General features: G+C 40.4%; 1 protein-coding gene across 1 annotated transcript in view; it reads left to right on the top strand.

The window, feature by feature from the left end:
• Window positions 1–14168: 14168 nt before the first annotated feature.
• BUB1 (BUB1 mitotic checkpoint serine/threonine kinase) overlaps window positions 14169–14279 on the top strand; it is a 40990-nt gene continuing 40879 nt past the window's right edge. Inside the window, exon 1 of the mRNA XM_063302137.1 lies at window positions 14169–14233. Coding sequence (XP_063158207.1) covers window positions 14184–14233 — 50 coding nt within the window. The 5' untranslated portion in view covers window positions 14169–14183. The remainder of the gene's footprint in view (window positions 14234–14279) is intronic.

Below are 14279 nucleotides of genomic sequence, written 5' to 3'. Positions count from 1 at the left end.
CTTTAACCACTATCTCACATGATTTCAATTACCACCTTCCCCAAGAGATGAATCCTTAAAAAAAATCAATATAACATTTTTAATTTAGATCTCAGTTAAGACAGGTTTTTTAAAAAAAGATCTCCCTAGGAAAATGAACAGTTTATTGTGTATGGTATCACTTACAGAAATGTTGTAGTTGGTATAAAAATGCAATACTTGTCTAGCCATATATGAGGGAAGTTTGCAGATGTTCCAAACTAAGTGGCACCCTGACAACTGTTTTAGGCCTAAGGTAAAGGTAAAGGTTTCCCTTGATGTAAAGTCCAGTCGTGTCCGACTCTAGGGGGCGGTGCTCATCTGCCTGGCTGGCAGCAAAACCTGTTTTGAGCTTCAGTTTCAAGACATGGATGTTTTACTGTTTGGTTGTTTACTGTGAATATCGTATTGTTTTATATTTTCTACTGTAGTAGTTTTATTGCTTTATATTACTATGTTGTACCATGGACATTTTAGTTGCCATTTTTTTTATAAGCCCCCATGAACCTGACTGGATGTCAACAAAATCAGTCACATCTGAACTTATTTGTATTTAATGTAATTTAATTCAAATTCTATTTCAACAATAAAATAAAAATAAGTGATGAGAAACAGAGAGTTGGAGAAACAAAAGGGGGAGATTAGTTGGTTGGTTTTCCTCAGATCATTCCTAATGAATTACTATCCCACACTGAATGAACTTCATGGAGAAAATCTATCAATGAGGTTGCTAAGAATCAACAACAACTTGATGGCATGTAATCCATCAAATTCAAACTGAAGGAACTAGGGGGAAGGTAAACTAAGGACCTCTTTGGGTTGAGACAGTGTTTCTCAACCTTGGCAAGTTTAAGATGGGTGGACTTAAACTCCCAGAATTCCATAGCCAGTATGGGTCGGTTAAGCAAAGTTAAGAAACACTGGGTTGAGACTTGGTGTGTAAGACTGTAATGCTACAAGTACTCTGCGCAGTGCTGAGTATGATTTCTGTGAACTTTGAGAGTGACTTCCTCTTCACTGCACTAGCCACAATATGGCATTAGTGGCTTTACAATTGTACAGAAGGGAGGGGGCTGATTATCTTAGAAGTAGCCTTACTCTGTATGGAAGAAAAAAGGACAAAGGAAGCATTTCATAGAGGTGATTTTACAGCAGCCTTCCTTTATTTAGCACCCTGTAGATAGGCAGGGACTACAGCTCCCAGAACTCCCCAGCCAGTGTGACTTCTCAGAGCCCTGAAGTGAGGCGAAAAGGGCAACGCCTCCTTTTAGATATTGAAAAGCAGTTTAAAACAGCTTGGAAAAGAAACATTCTAAAAGCAGCAATAATGGAGGAAGCATGTTCCTCCCTGGCACTGACCTCTAGTCATAAGTGGGGAATTGGTGGTTCTCCAGAAGCTATTTTTTTAATTTTTGTTTTATTTATGATCAGAGACCAATTGTACAAGGTACAATTCGTTCAAGTTAAAAAGTAAAAGTAATATCAAAAAGGATTCATCCAACAATGTGGTAGGCTATGAATAACTCTGTAAGACCATACGACAAAAAAATAAATCTTCCTTGTTAAGAAATTGGAGCTAAACTGCTAGCCCCCTTGAAGCAATAACAATTGAGCAAAATGTGGCAACCTGTTGACTGACCCACAAATAGAAAGGATGCCTTCTCACCTGATCTGCCCAGACAGTTAACTAGCAGAGGATTTATTAATTCAGGATACAAGATTGATACAGTAGGAATTGCGCTGAAACAGAGTGACTCAATCTCCTTTTCTGGATAAGGTCAAGGATGTCCTTGAAAGGGGATGTTATTAGATGTCCCCTCTGAAACCCTGGAAAGCAGAACATTAAGTCTGCCAGATGCTGTTGAGCAAGAGTTCTCTGCAGCTCCAATCATTATGGACAACGATGGGTTAGCAATATCCAGGAGGGTAGATTTCTCAATAAATCACATTGGTTGTATTTGAGGGGTAGGGGTGGAGTGACTGTGGCTTTTCTACAATACAGTGTAAATGGTGCTAGGAGATTGCAAAAGTTGTCCCATCAGGAACTGCACAGGAAACAAAAAATGTATATATTGTAAAGATAGATTGCTCCCTTACCACTTCCAGTTCCTTGAAAATGCACCCTCTGGATGTTGCTGCAAAGATAGGACTGCTCTGACACTTTCAGTCTGGGAGTTAGCCCATCCATCATAATTAAGACAACCACTGTTTCCAGTGAGGGGACCTTTTGGCATTGCAAATGCAATGTTTTGAGGAAGGATGGCTGGTGTGCATGGAGTGGGTGGATGGGTTTTTCCTGTTGCTTTGATTCTCTAGCTGGCTGAGTTCATTTGCATGATTGTTTCATGCTTCTGTCTGTGAGCGTTTATGTCTGCAATAATTTAATGCTACCACTGGGTGAATTGACAATGCATTATCAGTATAGAAAAATGATTTCATACAGGCTACTGCTGTGTTATTGTAAGGCAGACTGGCACGCTGCCTGCAGTTTTCATCACTGGAAGGTCTGATTGTTTAATAATGAAAAGAAAGAAACATGAAGTTCCATTACAGTTAGGAAGAAAAATTTATGAATTAGAAAGGGCTTAGACTTTTTTTTACCCCTCTGACATTCCAGATTTTAGTCTATGGGCCCTTGGAAATTTGCTTTTGCACATTTCCATGCTCACTTAACAATCTTGCATGGCTGCAGAGTCCCATGGGAACTCCACAGATGGATCAAAAAAGGATTGCAATGACCCATAACTTGAACCTCAGTCCTAAAAGATCGTTTGCACCACAAGAAGTGCTGAGATCATCATCACCCTTGGACTGCAGAGATGAGGGGAGGCACATGCTGGCCTTTGCTACTGACCTGAGATGAAGGGCCTCCAAGAAACTACCTTTTTTGCCAGGAAGAACATAATGAGAAAAGGAAGACCAACCTGGCCTCATATATTGGACAGAGAAGAGGCATTTGCAGGGCACTTTGCTGTTAGAAAGAATACTTAACTAACACTATCTCTGGGACTAGAGAATTAGAGGAAGCACGTTCTGGATCATCTGACAGCCAGAGGATTAAAGACTGGTGGAGTCTCTCTCTTTCTCTCTCTCTCTCTGTATATGTGTGTCTGTGTCTGTTTTCTTCCAACCTGCAAGCTTTTAAGTTATTTTGAGTAACTTCAACCATTTGATTCAAAAGTGGGCTATGAGTAAATACTACAAAGTACGTTTTATTGGTGATGCTGCTAAGATCAGAGATCTGTTGGCTGCTGACTGGAGAAAAGGCCTTATTGATTGCAGTGCTCTCTCTGCTGGCTGCTCTTCCAAGGAAGCTCACCTGCTTCTGAATTTTATGACCTTTCAGCTCTGAGTAAAGGACATTTTTCTTTACTTAGGGCTTTTGGTTTTGATGTTACTGCTGTTTGTATTTTTTTGATCATTTAAAATTTCAGAGTCACATCATAGAATCACAGAGCTGGAAGGCCACTGAGTCAAATCCCTGCTCAGCATAGGAACCCAAATTAAAGCATCCCTGGGAGATGTCTGTTTGGACTCACTTGGCCACATCCCATAAAAAGGAGCCCATCACTTTTTTCGGTAACTGGTTCTTTATGTTAGGAAATTTTCCCCTGATGTTAAACTGGAACCTGCCTTCTTGTAACTGAAGCCCATTAATCCATGGCTTGCATCTGAAGCTATCAAAAACAGGTCCTGGCTTTCTTCTATGGGACCAGATGTTTGAAATGTCCTATCACGTCCTCAATTCCCTTTTCTCAAAGAGAACACACAAAGCTCCTCCGATCTCTCTTCATAGGACTAGAGTTCCAGTCCCCGATCATCCTCGGTATCAAAGGTTCCATTCTTCTGGACCTTTCTTAAAGAGGGTGCCCAAAGTAGGCACAACATTTGAGGCATGGTCTAATGAACACCCCTATGTAGTGGAATGATTCTTTCCTGTGATTGGAAGTGACACCTCTTTTTTGTTTAAAAAAACTGAACACTGTCTTTTAGTGAACTCTGGAAGTTCACTGAATTGGAATATACAATATTTTAAACTTTGTTTTAAACATTTTTGCATTCCTGTGCAAAGGAGTATATGACAGCTAGAAACTGGCAGTTATAGTGCAAACCAGTGCAACTGAATGTTGAAGACAACCAGAAGAAATATTTTTGGATTAGGAATCCTTGGTGTACCTCAAGGTCCCATGTCCATGAAGGTTTGCCTAAATGCTTCAGTGATGCTGAATGAAGGAATGTGTAGGTGAGACTGGCACTTTGACTGAAGGGGACTGGGTGATATAATCTTTGGGGGCTATATGTGTACAATGGAGTACTGTACTGCATTTCCAGTTACTACTAGTGGGCTGCATAAACTTCATTATATCAAATGGAACTGTTAAAGCTCACCAACAGCAATACATTAATATTAATAAATATTAATAAAAGCCCTTTTTGATATTCATTGTTGCATGCTGCCCAGAGTCACTTTGTGTGAGAAGGGCGGATATATATATATTATTATTTTTTTATTTTATAATTATTACTATATTGTTATTATAGTCTTAATTTTATTGTAAACCGCCCAGAGTCGTTCTTTTGGGGGAGATGGGCGGTAGCAAAATTTGAATAATAAATTATATATATATATATATATATATATAATTAATTAATTAATTAATTAATTAATAAAATTCTAGGGCAGATGGATAGTCAGCAATTGTTTTATTCAGCAAATAAAACTGTTCTCTCAAGTAACCATTGATTTGATTATGTGCTATCAAGTTGTTTTTGACACCTAGTGACCAGGTAGATAGATTTTCTCTAAGATGATCTACCCCTAACCTGTTCTTTTAAGTCTCCCAATGGTGCACTCATTGCCATTGTAACTGAGTCCATCCACCTTGCTGCTGGTCATCCTCTTTCTCTCTTTACTTCTCTCTTTCCCAGCATCAGAGCCTTTTCCAGAGAGCTGGGTCTTCACTTAATGTGTCCAAAGTAGGATAATTTGAGCCTGGTCATTTCTGCCTTGAGTGAAACTCTGGGTTGATTTGTTCAATGATCCATCGGTTTGTTTTCTTGGCTGTCCATGATATTCTCAAGAGTCTTCTCCAACACCAAAGTTCAAAACTGTCAATACTCTTCCTATCTTGCTTCTTTAAAGTCCAACTTTCGCTTCCATATACTTTCCATTGGGTTATATTCTTAATTTGTTGTATTTTCCTGTTTTGCATTAACCTTTCAAATTAGGAATGTGACTTTGCCTCTTGCTCAGCAAGGTGGCAGCATCTGGTTGACCATAGCTGATCTAAACAAAAAACCCACAGCTAAGCAAGAGTTATATTTTTGGTTGCATCTTTGTGACAGACCACCAAGAATTTCTAGGGCTAGAGGCTAGATTAACAAGTGAAAAGACATCTCAGAAGACAGCTTTGGCAAATCACTTCCATTTTGTTAACAAGAAAGCTGCATGGATATTTTTGTGGAGTCATAGGAATTGAGTTCAACCAAAAGGAAGGTTTCCCTTTTTACCTACTGCTCCAGCTTCTTTGCACCAAGTTCTAGCCTGATCAGAAGGGACATATTCTTGAAATCAAAAACAAATATTCAATCCATGTAAGACCCTTCATTTAAAAGACTTCTAATTCTTGGAAATGCTTCCGGTGTTTTAGCCAATGAATTTACAGGAATTGAAAAACAAGCCAATTTTATTAAAACAGAATTGTATGCATTGGAATAAGAGAAAATAGAATCAACAAAATAAAAGATGATACTTTATAAAAGCTTTTTGTATAGCATTGGACAACACACCATGACCTGATCAATTTATAATAATACATGCCAAAATTACTTGGTGTATTCTTCCTTGTAAGAATAATGAATGACATGCAAATCTACAATATTTCATTTTTTAAGTTCTAAAAATATCTGTTTGGCTGAAGCTTTTTATTTAATATTTTCTTTAAACTGTGCTAAAAGAGATCTATCCCATTGAAAGGTGTTTATTTTAAATTACACTTATTTAATTTAATAATGCATGGTCTGACTACTGGTATTTAGGTTTACAATTCCACCATACCCACTTCCTTTTTGAAATCCCATCTCATCTGATGAGACCAAATAGCTTGTACCTGCCTTTTCCACCCTGTCAGAAGATGGTGCAACTTATAGTCTAATGCATTTAGAGGGCACTGAACTGGTTTGGCCAAAGACTGAAGGTGAGACCTGTTTTGAAATTTAATATACTGAAATATATCTTCATTGTTGTTTCTCAACCTCAGCAAGTTTAAGATGTGTGGACTTCACCTCCCAGAAGCCCCAGAGTTGCTGAGGTTGAGAAACACTGATACAAGATACAAGAGCAGTGGTGTATATTTGTGAGAAAAGGAGAGAGAGGAAAAAAAGAGCGAGAGAGAGATGATTTAGAAACTTGTGAGAGAAAGATACCACCTACACTCTAGGAAATCTTTCTTTGCTGTGTGGGTGGAAGTTCTGAAATGAGTCTTCTCTAAAGGGCAATTCTGGGGATACCTTCTGCCATGAAGATAACAGCTCATCATCTTTCAATCAAAAGAAGGGAATGGAAATTCAACAGGGACAGCTGCTTAAGGCTGTTTCACCAAAAGACCCTTGTTTCTATGGAAAAAGGAAAGGATTGTCTTGCTCTTCCCAACTCTCAAACTGAAAGTTGCTTAACCAAAGCTGACCCAACTGACCAGTTCATAATTCCAGCGCAGGGAATCTTAAGACCAAACAGAACTTTTACTCTAGTCAGTGACTAGTGCATCATTCACTAGCTGTTACTGCTGTGTTTTTAAAAAGTGTATCTGAAGTACTCTGGACACTTTGTCAATGTTTGGTCTTGTTTACAACTTGATCAGGTCAGACTAGCTCAAAGCCCTGTAGGACATAACAAAGCCACATGTTTAGGGTCTCTTCCCAGCTAGCAGCTGTTTTGGTCTGCCTGATGTGTGTACCTGTGGTGAAAAACACACTTGGGCCACCATTCATATATCACATGTCTGTTCCTGAACAACGATGAATGTTCAAACAGGAAAATGTAAGTAATAAAGCAAGCTCCAGAGGTCATCTACTCTTTATTTGACAGCTTTTCTGCATGATCACTCCCAGACAAAGAGCTACAGCCACCAGGAATTTATTTATTAAGCTCAGACCCCTCCACTCTTACTAGCTCCCATATGGTTCCCAGGCAGGCTCCTGCATCAGCTTAGACTTGCTTACTTCCAAGAGGAGAACCTGCCAGCCATGCCCTTTCTCAGCAGACTCCATTTCATTCCCCTTGCAACAGGCCACATCCAGCTGTTTTCAGGGAAGCCTTCCTTTGGACTTCTCATGTTTGTAAACACTGGAGATCTTCCACATTTGCTGATAATTACCCTTGTAACCTGTGGTGCTATTTTGGTTATATAAGAATCAATTCATGAGTTTGTTGTTAATAATTTTGGTTTGCTGTGTTTTAGCCCAGATTTTCCCCAAAGAGCTCAGTTTGATCAACATGATTCCTCCTCAGCCAGGCAGAGTATGACCAAAGAGAATGACGTGGTTCACACACTGGACTGACCACTGGTTTACCTAACCACAGTTTATTGAATAAATGACAATTTCACACATAAAGATATAAACCATGGTCTACTAACCACAATGGCTCAGCTTATAGAATCATGGAAGGGACCACAAGGGTTGGGTAGTCCAACCTTCTGCAATGTGCAGGAAAACCTATTAAACCATCCTTGAGAGGTGGCTGTCTAGCCTCTTCTTAAAAACCAGAGGTAGACTGCTCCTATGCTACTACTAGGAAGTTTTTCCTTATATTTATGTTCCTTATATGTAGGTAGCTGCGACATATACCCATTATTCATATATCTCCGTAGGCCAAAGCCAAAACTCATCATCCAGCACATTTTATGACATGGGAATTGACACATGCTTGCTATGGACTTGGTCAGATGAAGCTGAGAATAATGCATGCAAAAAGAATATAATGTGTTTTTGCCAGCTACCAGGAAGATATCCTGTAGCCAATCAGATTTACTGTCAATCTTGGCATGGCCCACTTGGCACCCAGATGTTTCTTATTAAATCTGAAAAAAAAACACATTTATATAAAACAGAAGCCTAGGCTACAACCATACACACCTGACTGCATTAAAGACTAACTGAGATTAATTGGTCAGATAATGTAGAGAAAAGCACCAAAGGCAGTTAGCAGCTTCTATAAATCACATGGCTTCATTAAAAAATGCTACTTCAATATAAAAAATACTTTAGATAAAACATAGTAATCTTTATTGAAATCTATCAACATGTAGCCTTTTAAGCACTTTACAATTTTTTGAACTACAGAGAAATATGCTCTATGACATCTTAAAGAAAAAAAAGAATTCAAACTATACTGAAGACTCAGAACAGGGAAAGTGAGGGAGGGACCAAGATAAAGCAGAAAGTCAGGACATATGGTTCCCCCCCTGCTCTTATTAGACATTTATCTTTCCTTTATTTTACCATTTCATCTCACTGATTCTGATGAGAAAGGGAAAAAAAACCTATGCCAGATTCAGAACTGGCACCATTTGTCCCTGTTCCAGTTATGGTTTTGGACATAGTAGATCTGTAGATCCATAACCTCTCTCAGCACATCCATGGAATGCTCCCAAATTGCCTTTTTGGTCTGCTTTATACCACTGAATCCTGGCATTAGAGAAGCTTCCAGTTGCTTGTGTCTCTGCAGCCTTAGGACTCTGGGCTTTTTAAGCAGAGGGTGGATTTTTCCCTCAAGGAGTCCTAAAAATATGTGTGGCCTTTGGGATGCCCCACCCCTCAGAATACAGTACTGCATCCTTAATAACAACCTATTGCTATTATGAGAGCCAGTCTGGTGTAGTGGTTAAGGCACCAGCCTAGAAACTGGGAGACAGTGAGTTCTAGTCTCACCTTAGGCGTGAAGCCGGCTGAGTAACCTTGGGCAGTCATTCTCTCTCAGTTCTAGGAAGAAGGCAGTGGCAACTCACTTCTGAAATCTTGCAGAAACTACAAGGCAGTTGCCAGGAGTCAACACTGACTCAAAGGCACCCTCCAAATTGCTATTACAGGCAGTCCTCATTTAGTGACTGCCTCATTTAGCAACCATTTGCAGTTACAGCGGTGACGAAAAAGTAACCTTTTGACCGGTCCTTGTGTTTACAACCTTCGCAAGTCTGTAAAGCAAAGGAAAGCTGAAGTAAGTTCATAAGCATAGTCACTGTTTCACTTAGTGACTGCTTCACTTAACCAAGTTGCTGTGGTCCCAACTGTGGTTGCTAAATGAGGACTACCTGTATAGGTATAGCTGACGAAAGAATGTGAAGCTACATCCTATAGTCCTTTCTTGACAGTAAACTCACTAAACTGAGCGAGACTTCCTTTGAACAAACAGGTAAAAGCATTTGAATCCAAGCTGTATACTGTATCTTTTGATGGATGTCATTCTGCAGTAATGAACGTGTTAGTCTTAAGCTTGCAACCCTATGAAACTTGTTTCTTGTTATTTTTATATTGCCTTTTTGTAATCCCTCTTCCACACACAACTGTGTACACAAATAAATAATAATAAACACTTACCTGGGAGTAACTTCCTCTGAAATAAATGGGCTTAATTTGGACCTGTGTAGAATTGCATTGCAAAATGCCCCCAAATGCCTTATATTTACTGCAAAGGATTAACTGATTTTCTGATGCTAATGGAAGAACTATTTCCAATTTTAAACAGGCTAATTCACCCAGATGGTGAAGCTTTCTAAATTTGTTAAGAAACAGGCATGGCATGTTGTATAAAATTTTTTTTTTAATTTACCATTTGCTACCCTCTTCTTGAATAGTTTAAAATTCAAATTTGCTTCAGAAAAGAATGGTTAGTAACAATGAAACAACACATGTAGTAAAAAATGTCATCAGAGGACCTTAACAAGGAAGAAATATCCTGTGGCATAGCTTAATAGCTAGAGTTCATTCAGTGCAAGTCTACAAAATAGTAATGACAAGGACAATGACTTTCTACAGAAACAGATCAGAGCAAGGAATGTTTATACAATATACACATGTGTATTTCAGCAAAGGATCGTTACCTTGTCGTGGTGCTGGAACGTGAGCACCTCAGTGATGCCATGAGCTAAACCGTGAAGGGCCACCCAAGACGGGAAGGTCATGACAGAGAGGTCAGACTAAATGCGATCCCTGGGGAAGGTAATGGCAACCCACCCCAGTATTCTTGCCATGAAAACTAAATGGATCAGTACAACCAGAGACATGTTGGTACTGCAGTATTGTGAATGCTGGCTGGCTATTCACAATAGTTGTGTTCTACTATGGGATTAAAATGTTTCCTTGTTTAATATACTAAAAAGTTTGCCTTAGGTTTCTAACACCTTTTCTCCTTTCATTTAAATTATTCTTTACCATAATCATAGTCACTTTATTTGTATGCCACTTTTCCAAGTATATTATGTACAACCATACATCTTCAGCAAAGGATCGTTACCTTGTTGTGGTGCTGGAGCTTAAGCACCTCAATGATGCCATGAACTAAACCGTGAAGGGCCACCCAAGATGGGAAGGTCATGACAGAGAGGTCAGACTAAATGCGATCCCTGGGGAAGGTAATGGCAACCCACCCCAGTATTCTTGCCGTGAAAACTAAATGGATCAGTACAACCAGAGATATGTCAGTATACCATCGGAAGATAAGACCCCCAGGTTGAAAGATGGTCAAAATGCTACTGGGGAGGAACAGAGGATGAGTTCAACTAGCCCCAGACGTGATGACGCAGCTAGCTCAAAGCCGAAAGGACGGCTAGCGGCCGACGGTGCTGGTGGTGAACGGCGAATCCAATGTTCTAAGGATCAACACACTACTGGAACCTGGAATGTAAGATCTATGAGCCAGGGCAAATTGGATGTGGTTATTGGTGAGATGTCAAGATTAAAGATAGACATTTTGGGTGTCAGTGAACTGAAATGGACTGGAATGGGCCACTTCACATCAAATGACCACCAGATCTACTACTGTGGACAAGAGGACCACAGAAGAAATGGAGTAGCCTTCATAATTAATAGTAAAGTGGCTAAAGCAGTGCTTGGATACAATGCAAAAAACGATAGAATGATCTCAATTTGAATTCAGGGCAAGCTATCTAACATCACAGTGATCCAAATATACGCCCCAACCACAGATGCTGAAGAAGCTGAAGTAGAGCAGTTCTATGGGGATCTGCAGCACCTACTGGACAACACGCCCAAAAGAGATGTTATTTTCATCATGGGAGACTGGAATGCTAAGGTGGGCAGTCAGATGACACCTCGAATTACAGGTAAGCATGGCCTGGGAGAACAAAACGAAGCAGGACATAGGCTGATAGAATTTTGCCAAGACAACTCACTCTGCATAACAAACACTTCCTTCCAACAACCTAAGAGACGGCTTTATACATGGACTTCACCAGATGGACAACACCAAAATCAGATTGACTACATCCTTTGCAGCCAAAGGTGGCAGACATCTATACAGTCGGTAAAAACAAGACCTGGAGCTGACTGTAGTTCAGATCACGAACTTCTTATTGCACAATTTAGGATCAGACTAAAGAGATTAGAGAAGACCCACAGATCAGCTAGATATGAGCTCACTAACATTCCTAAGGAATATGCAGTGGAGGTGAAGAATAGATATAAGAGACTGGACTTAGTAGATAGGGTCCCGGAAGAACTATGGACAGAAGTTCGCAACATTGTTCAGGAGGCGGCAACAAAATACATCCCAAAGAAAGAGAAAACCAAGAAGGCAAAATGGCTGTCTGCTGAGACACTAGAAGTAGCCCAAGCAAAAGGCAACAGTGATAGGGGGAGATATGCCCAATTAAATGCAAAATTCCAGAGGTTAGCCAGAAGAGATGAGGAATTATTTTTAAACAAGCAATGCACGGAAGTGGAAGAAGACAATAGAATAGGAAGGACAAGAGACCTCTTCCAGAAAATTAGAAACATTGGAGGTAAATTCCAGGCAAAAATGGGTATGATCAAAAACAAAGATGGCAAGGACCTAACAGAAGAAGAGATCAAGAAAAGGTGGAAAGAATATACGGAGGTCCTGTATAGGAAGGTTAACAATATCGGGGATAGCTTTGACGGTGCGGTCAGTGAGCTAGAGCCAGACATCCTGAAGAGTGAGGTTGAATGGGCCTTAAGAAACATTGCTAATAACAAGGCAGCAGGAGACAATGGCATCCCAGCTGAACTGTTCAAAATCTTGCAAGATGATGCTGTCAAGGTAATGCATGCTATATGCCAGCAAATTTGGAAAACACAAGAATGGCCATCAGATTGGAAAAAATCACCTTATATCCCCATACCAAAAAAGGGAAACACTAAAGAATGTTCAAACTATCAAACAGTGGCACTCATTTCACATGCCAGTAAGGTAATGCTCAAGATCCTGCAAGGTAGACTTCAGCAATTCATGGAGTGAGAATTGCCAGATGTACAAGCTGGGTTTAGAAAAGGCAGAGGAACTCGGGACCAAATTGCCAATACCCGCTGGATAATGGAAAAAGCCAGGGAGTTTCAGAAAAACATCTATTTCTGTTTTATTGACTATTCTAAAGCCTTTGACTGTGTGGACCATAACAAATTGTGGCAAGCTCTTAGTGGTATGGGGATACCAAGTCATCTTGTCTGCCTCCTGAAGAATCTGTATAACGACCAAGTAGCAACAGTAAGAACAGACCACGGAACAACGGACTGGTTTAAGATTGGGAAAGGAGTACGGCAGGGTTGTTTAATGGAAGAAACATTAACAATCTCAGATATGCAGATGATACCACTTTGATGGCTGAAAGCGAAGAGGAACTGAGGAGCCTTATGATGAAGGTGAAAGAAGAAAGTGCAAAATCTGGCTTGCAGCTAAACCTCAAAAAAGCCAAGATTATGGCAACCAGCTTGATTGATAACTGGCAAATAGAGGGAGAAAATGTAGAAGCAGTGAAAGACTTTGTATTTCTAGGTGTGAAGATTACTGCAGATGCTGACTGCAGTCAGGAAATCAGAAGACGCTTAATCCTTGGGAGAAGAGCAATGACAAATTTTGATAAAATAGTTAAGAGCAGAGACCTCACACTGACAACAAAGGTCCGCATAGTTAAAGCAATGGTATTCCCTGTAGTAACATATGGCTGCGAGAGCTGGACCATAAGGAAGGCTGAGCGAAGGAAGATAGATGCTTTTGAACTGTGGTGTTGGAGGAAAATTCTGAGAGTGCCTTGGACTGCAAGAAGATCCAACCAGTCCATCCTCCAGTAAATAAAGCCAGACTGCTCACTTGAGGGAATGATATTAAAGGCAAAACTGAAATACTTTGGCCACATAATGAGAAGACAGGACAGCCTGGAGAAGGTGCTGATGCTAGGGAGAGTGGAAGGCAAAAGGAAGAGGGGCCGACCAAGGGCAAGGTGGATGGATGATATTCTAGAGGTGACGGACTCATCCCTGGGGGAGCTGGGGGTGTTGACCACCGACAGGAAGCTCTGGCGTGGGCTGGTCCATGAAGTCACGAAGAGTCGGAGGCGACTAAACGAATAAACAACAAAAACACATGTGTAAATACACACCTATAGGTATACTCAGATATTCACATAGGAACTAGGGGAAGAACTGGAAAAAGCAAAGTTGCAAGCCTTAACAAAATGAATCTTACATCCATAGAAACGTGCGTACGTATGCAATATCAACATTGATTCCAAGGTGGAAAGCTCCTTCTTTAATAAATAACCTCATTCTATATTTACTAAGAATTCAATTAAACATTAGTTATATTTCTGGCTCTCAGTTGAGCGGGCCAGCCAAAGCCAGAAAACAGTTGGGACTGGGCGCTAGAGAGACGGAGGATACTCCCTATTGCTTTCCTGCCACGCACATGGCGGTGTTCAAATTACAACTGGAAGTGAAAATCGAGCGCTGCGCCAACCTTTTTCCTTCTCTCTATGGAGGTACTTGAAGCTTTCAATAAACTAAAGGATCAGGCCGTCCTCCTTCTGATTGGTTATTCTTCCTGGAACAGCAGCCAATCGTGATAAGACTAGAACGTCTGTGCGACTGCGCGGGACGATTTGAATTTTCCTCTGTGCTGCTCGCCGGTTACGATGGATGCCGCCTGTTCGGAGGCCACCATGGAGCTCTCTGCTCGTGCACAGTGAGTAACTGGAAGGGCGAAGCGATCTCGCCTCCTGAGGATTTTT

This window comes from Candoia aspera, chromosome 1 (assembly GCF_035149785.1).
Source record: "Candoia aspera isolate rCanAsp1 chromosome 1, rCanAsp1.hap2, whole genome shotgun sequence".
In the NCBI taxonomy this organism is placed as follows: domain Eukaryota; kingdom Metazoa; phylum Chordata; class Lepidosauria; order Squamata; family Boidae; genus Candoia; species Candoia aspera.
The sequence above is the reverse complement of the archived record's forward strand: the minus strand, read 5'-3'. Positions and strand labels throughout refer to the sequence as shown.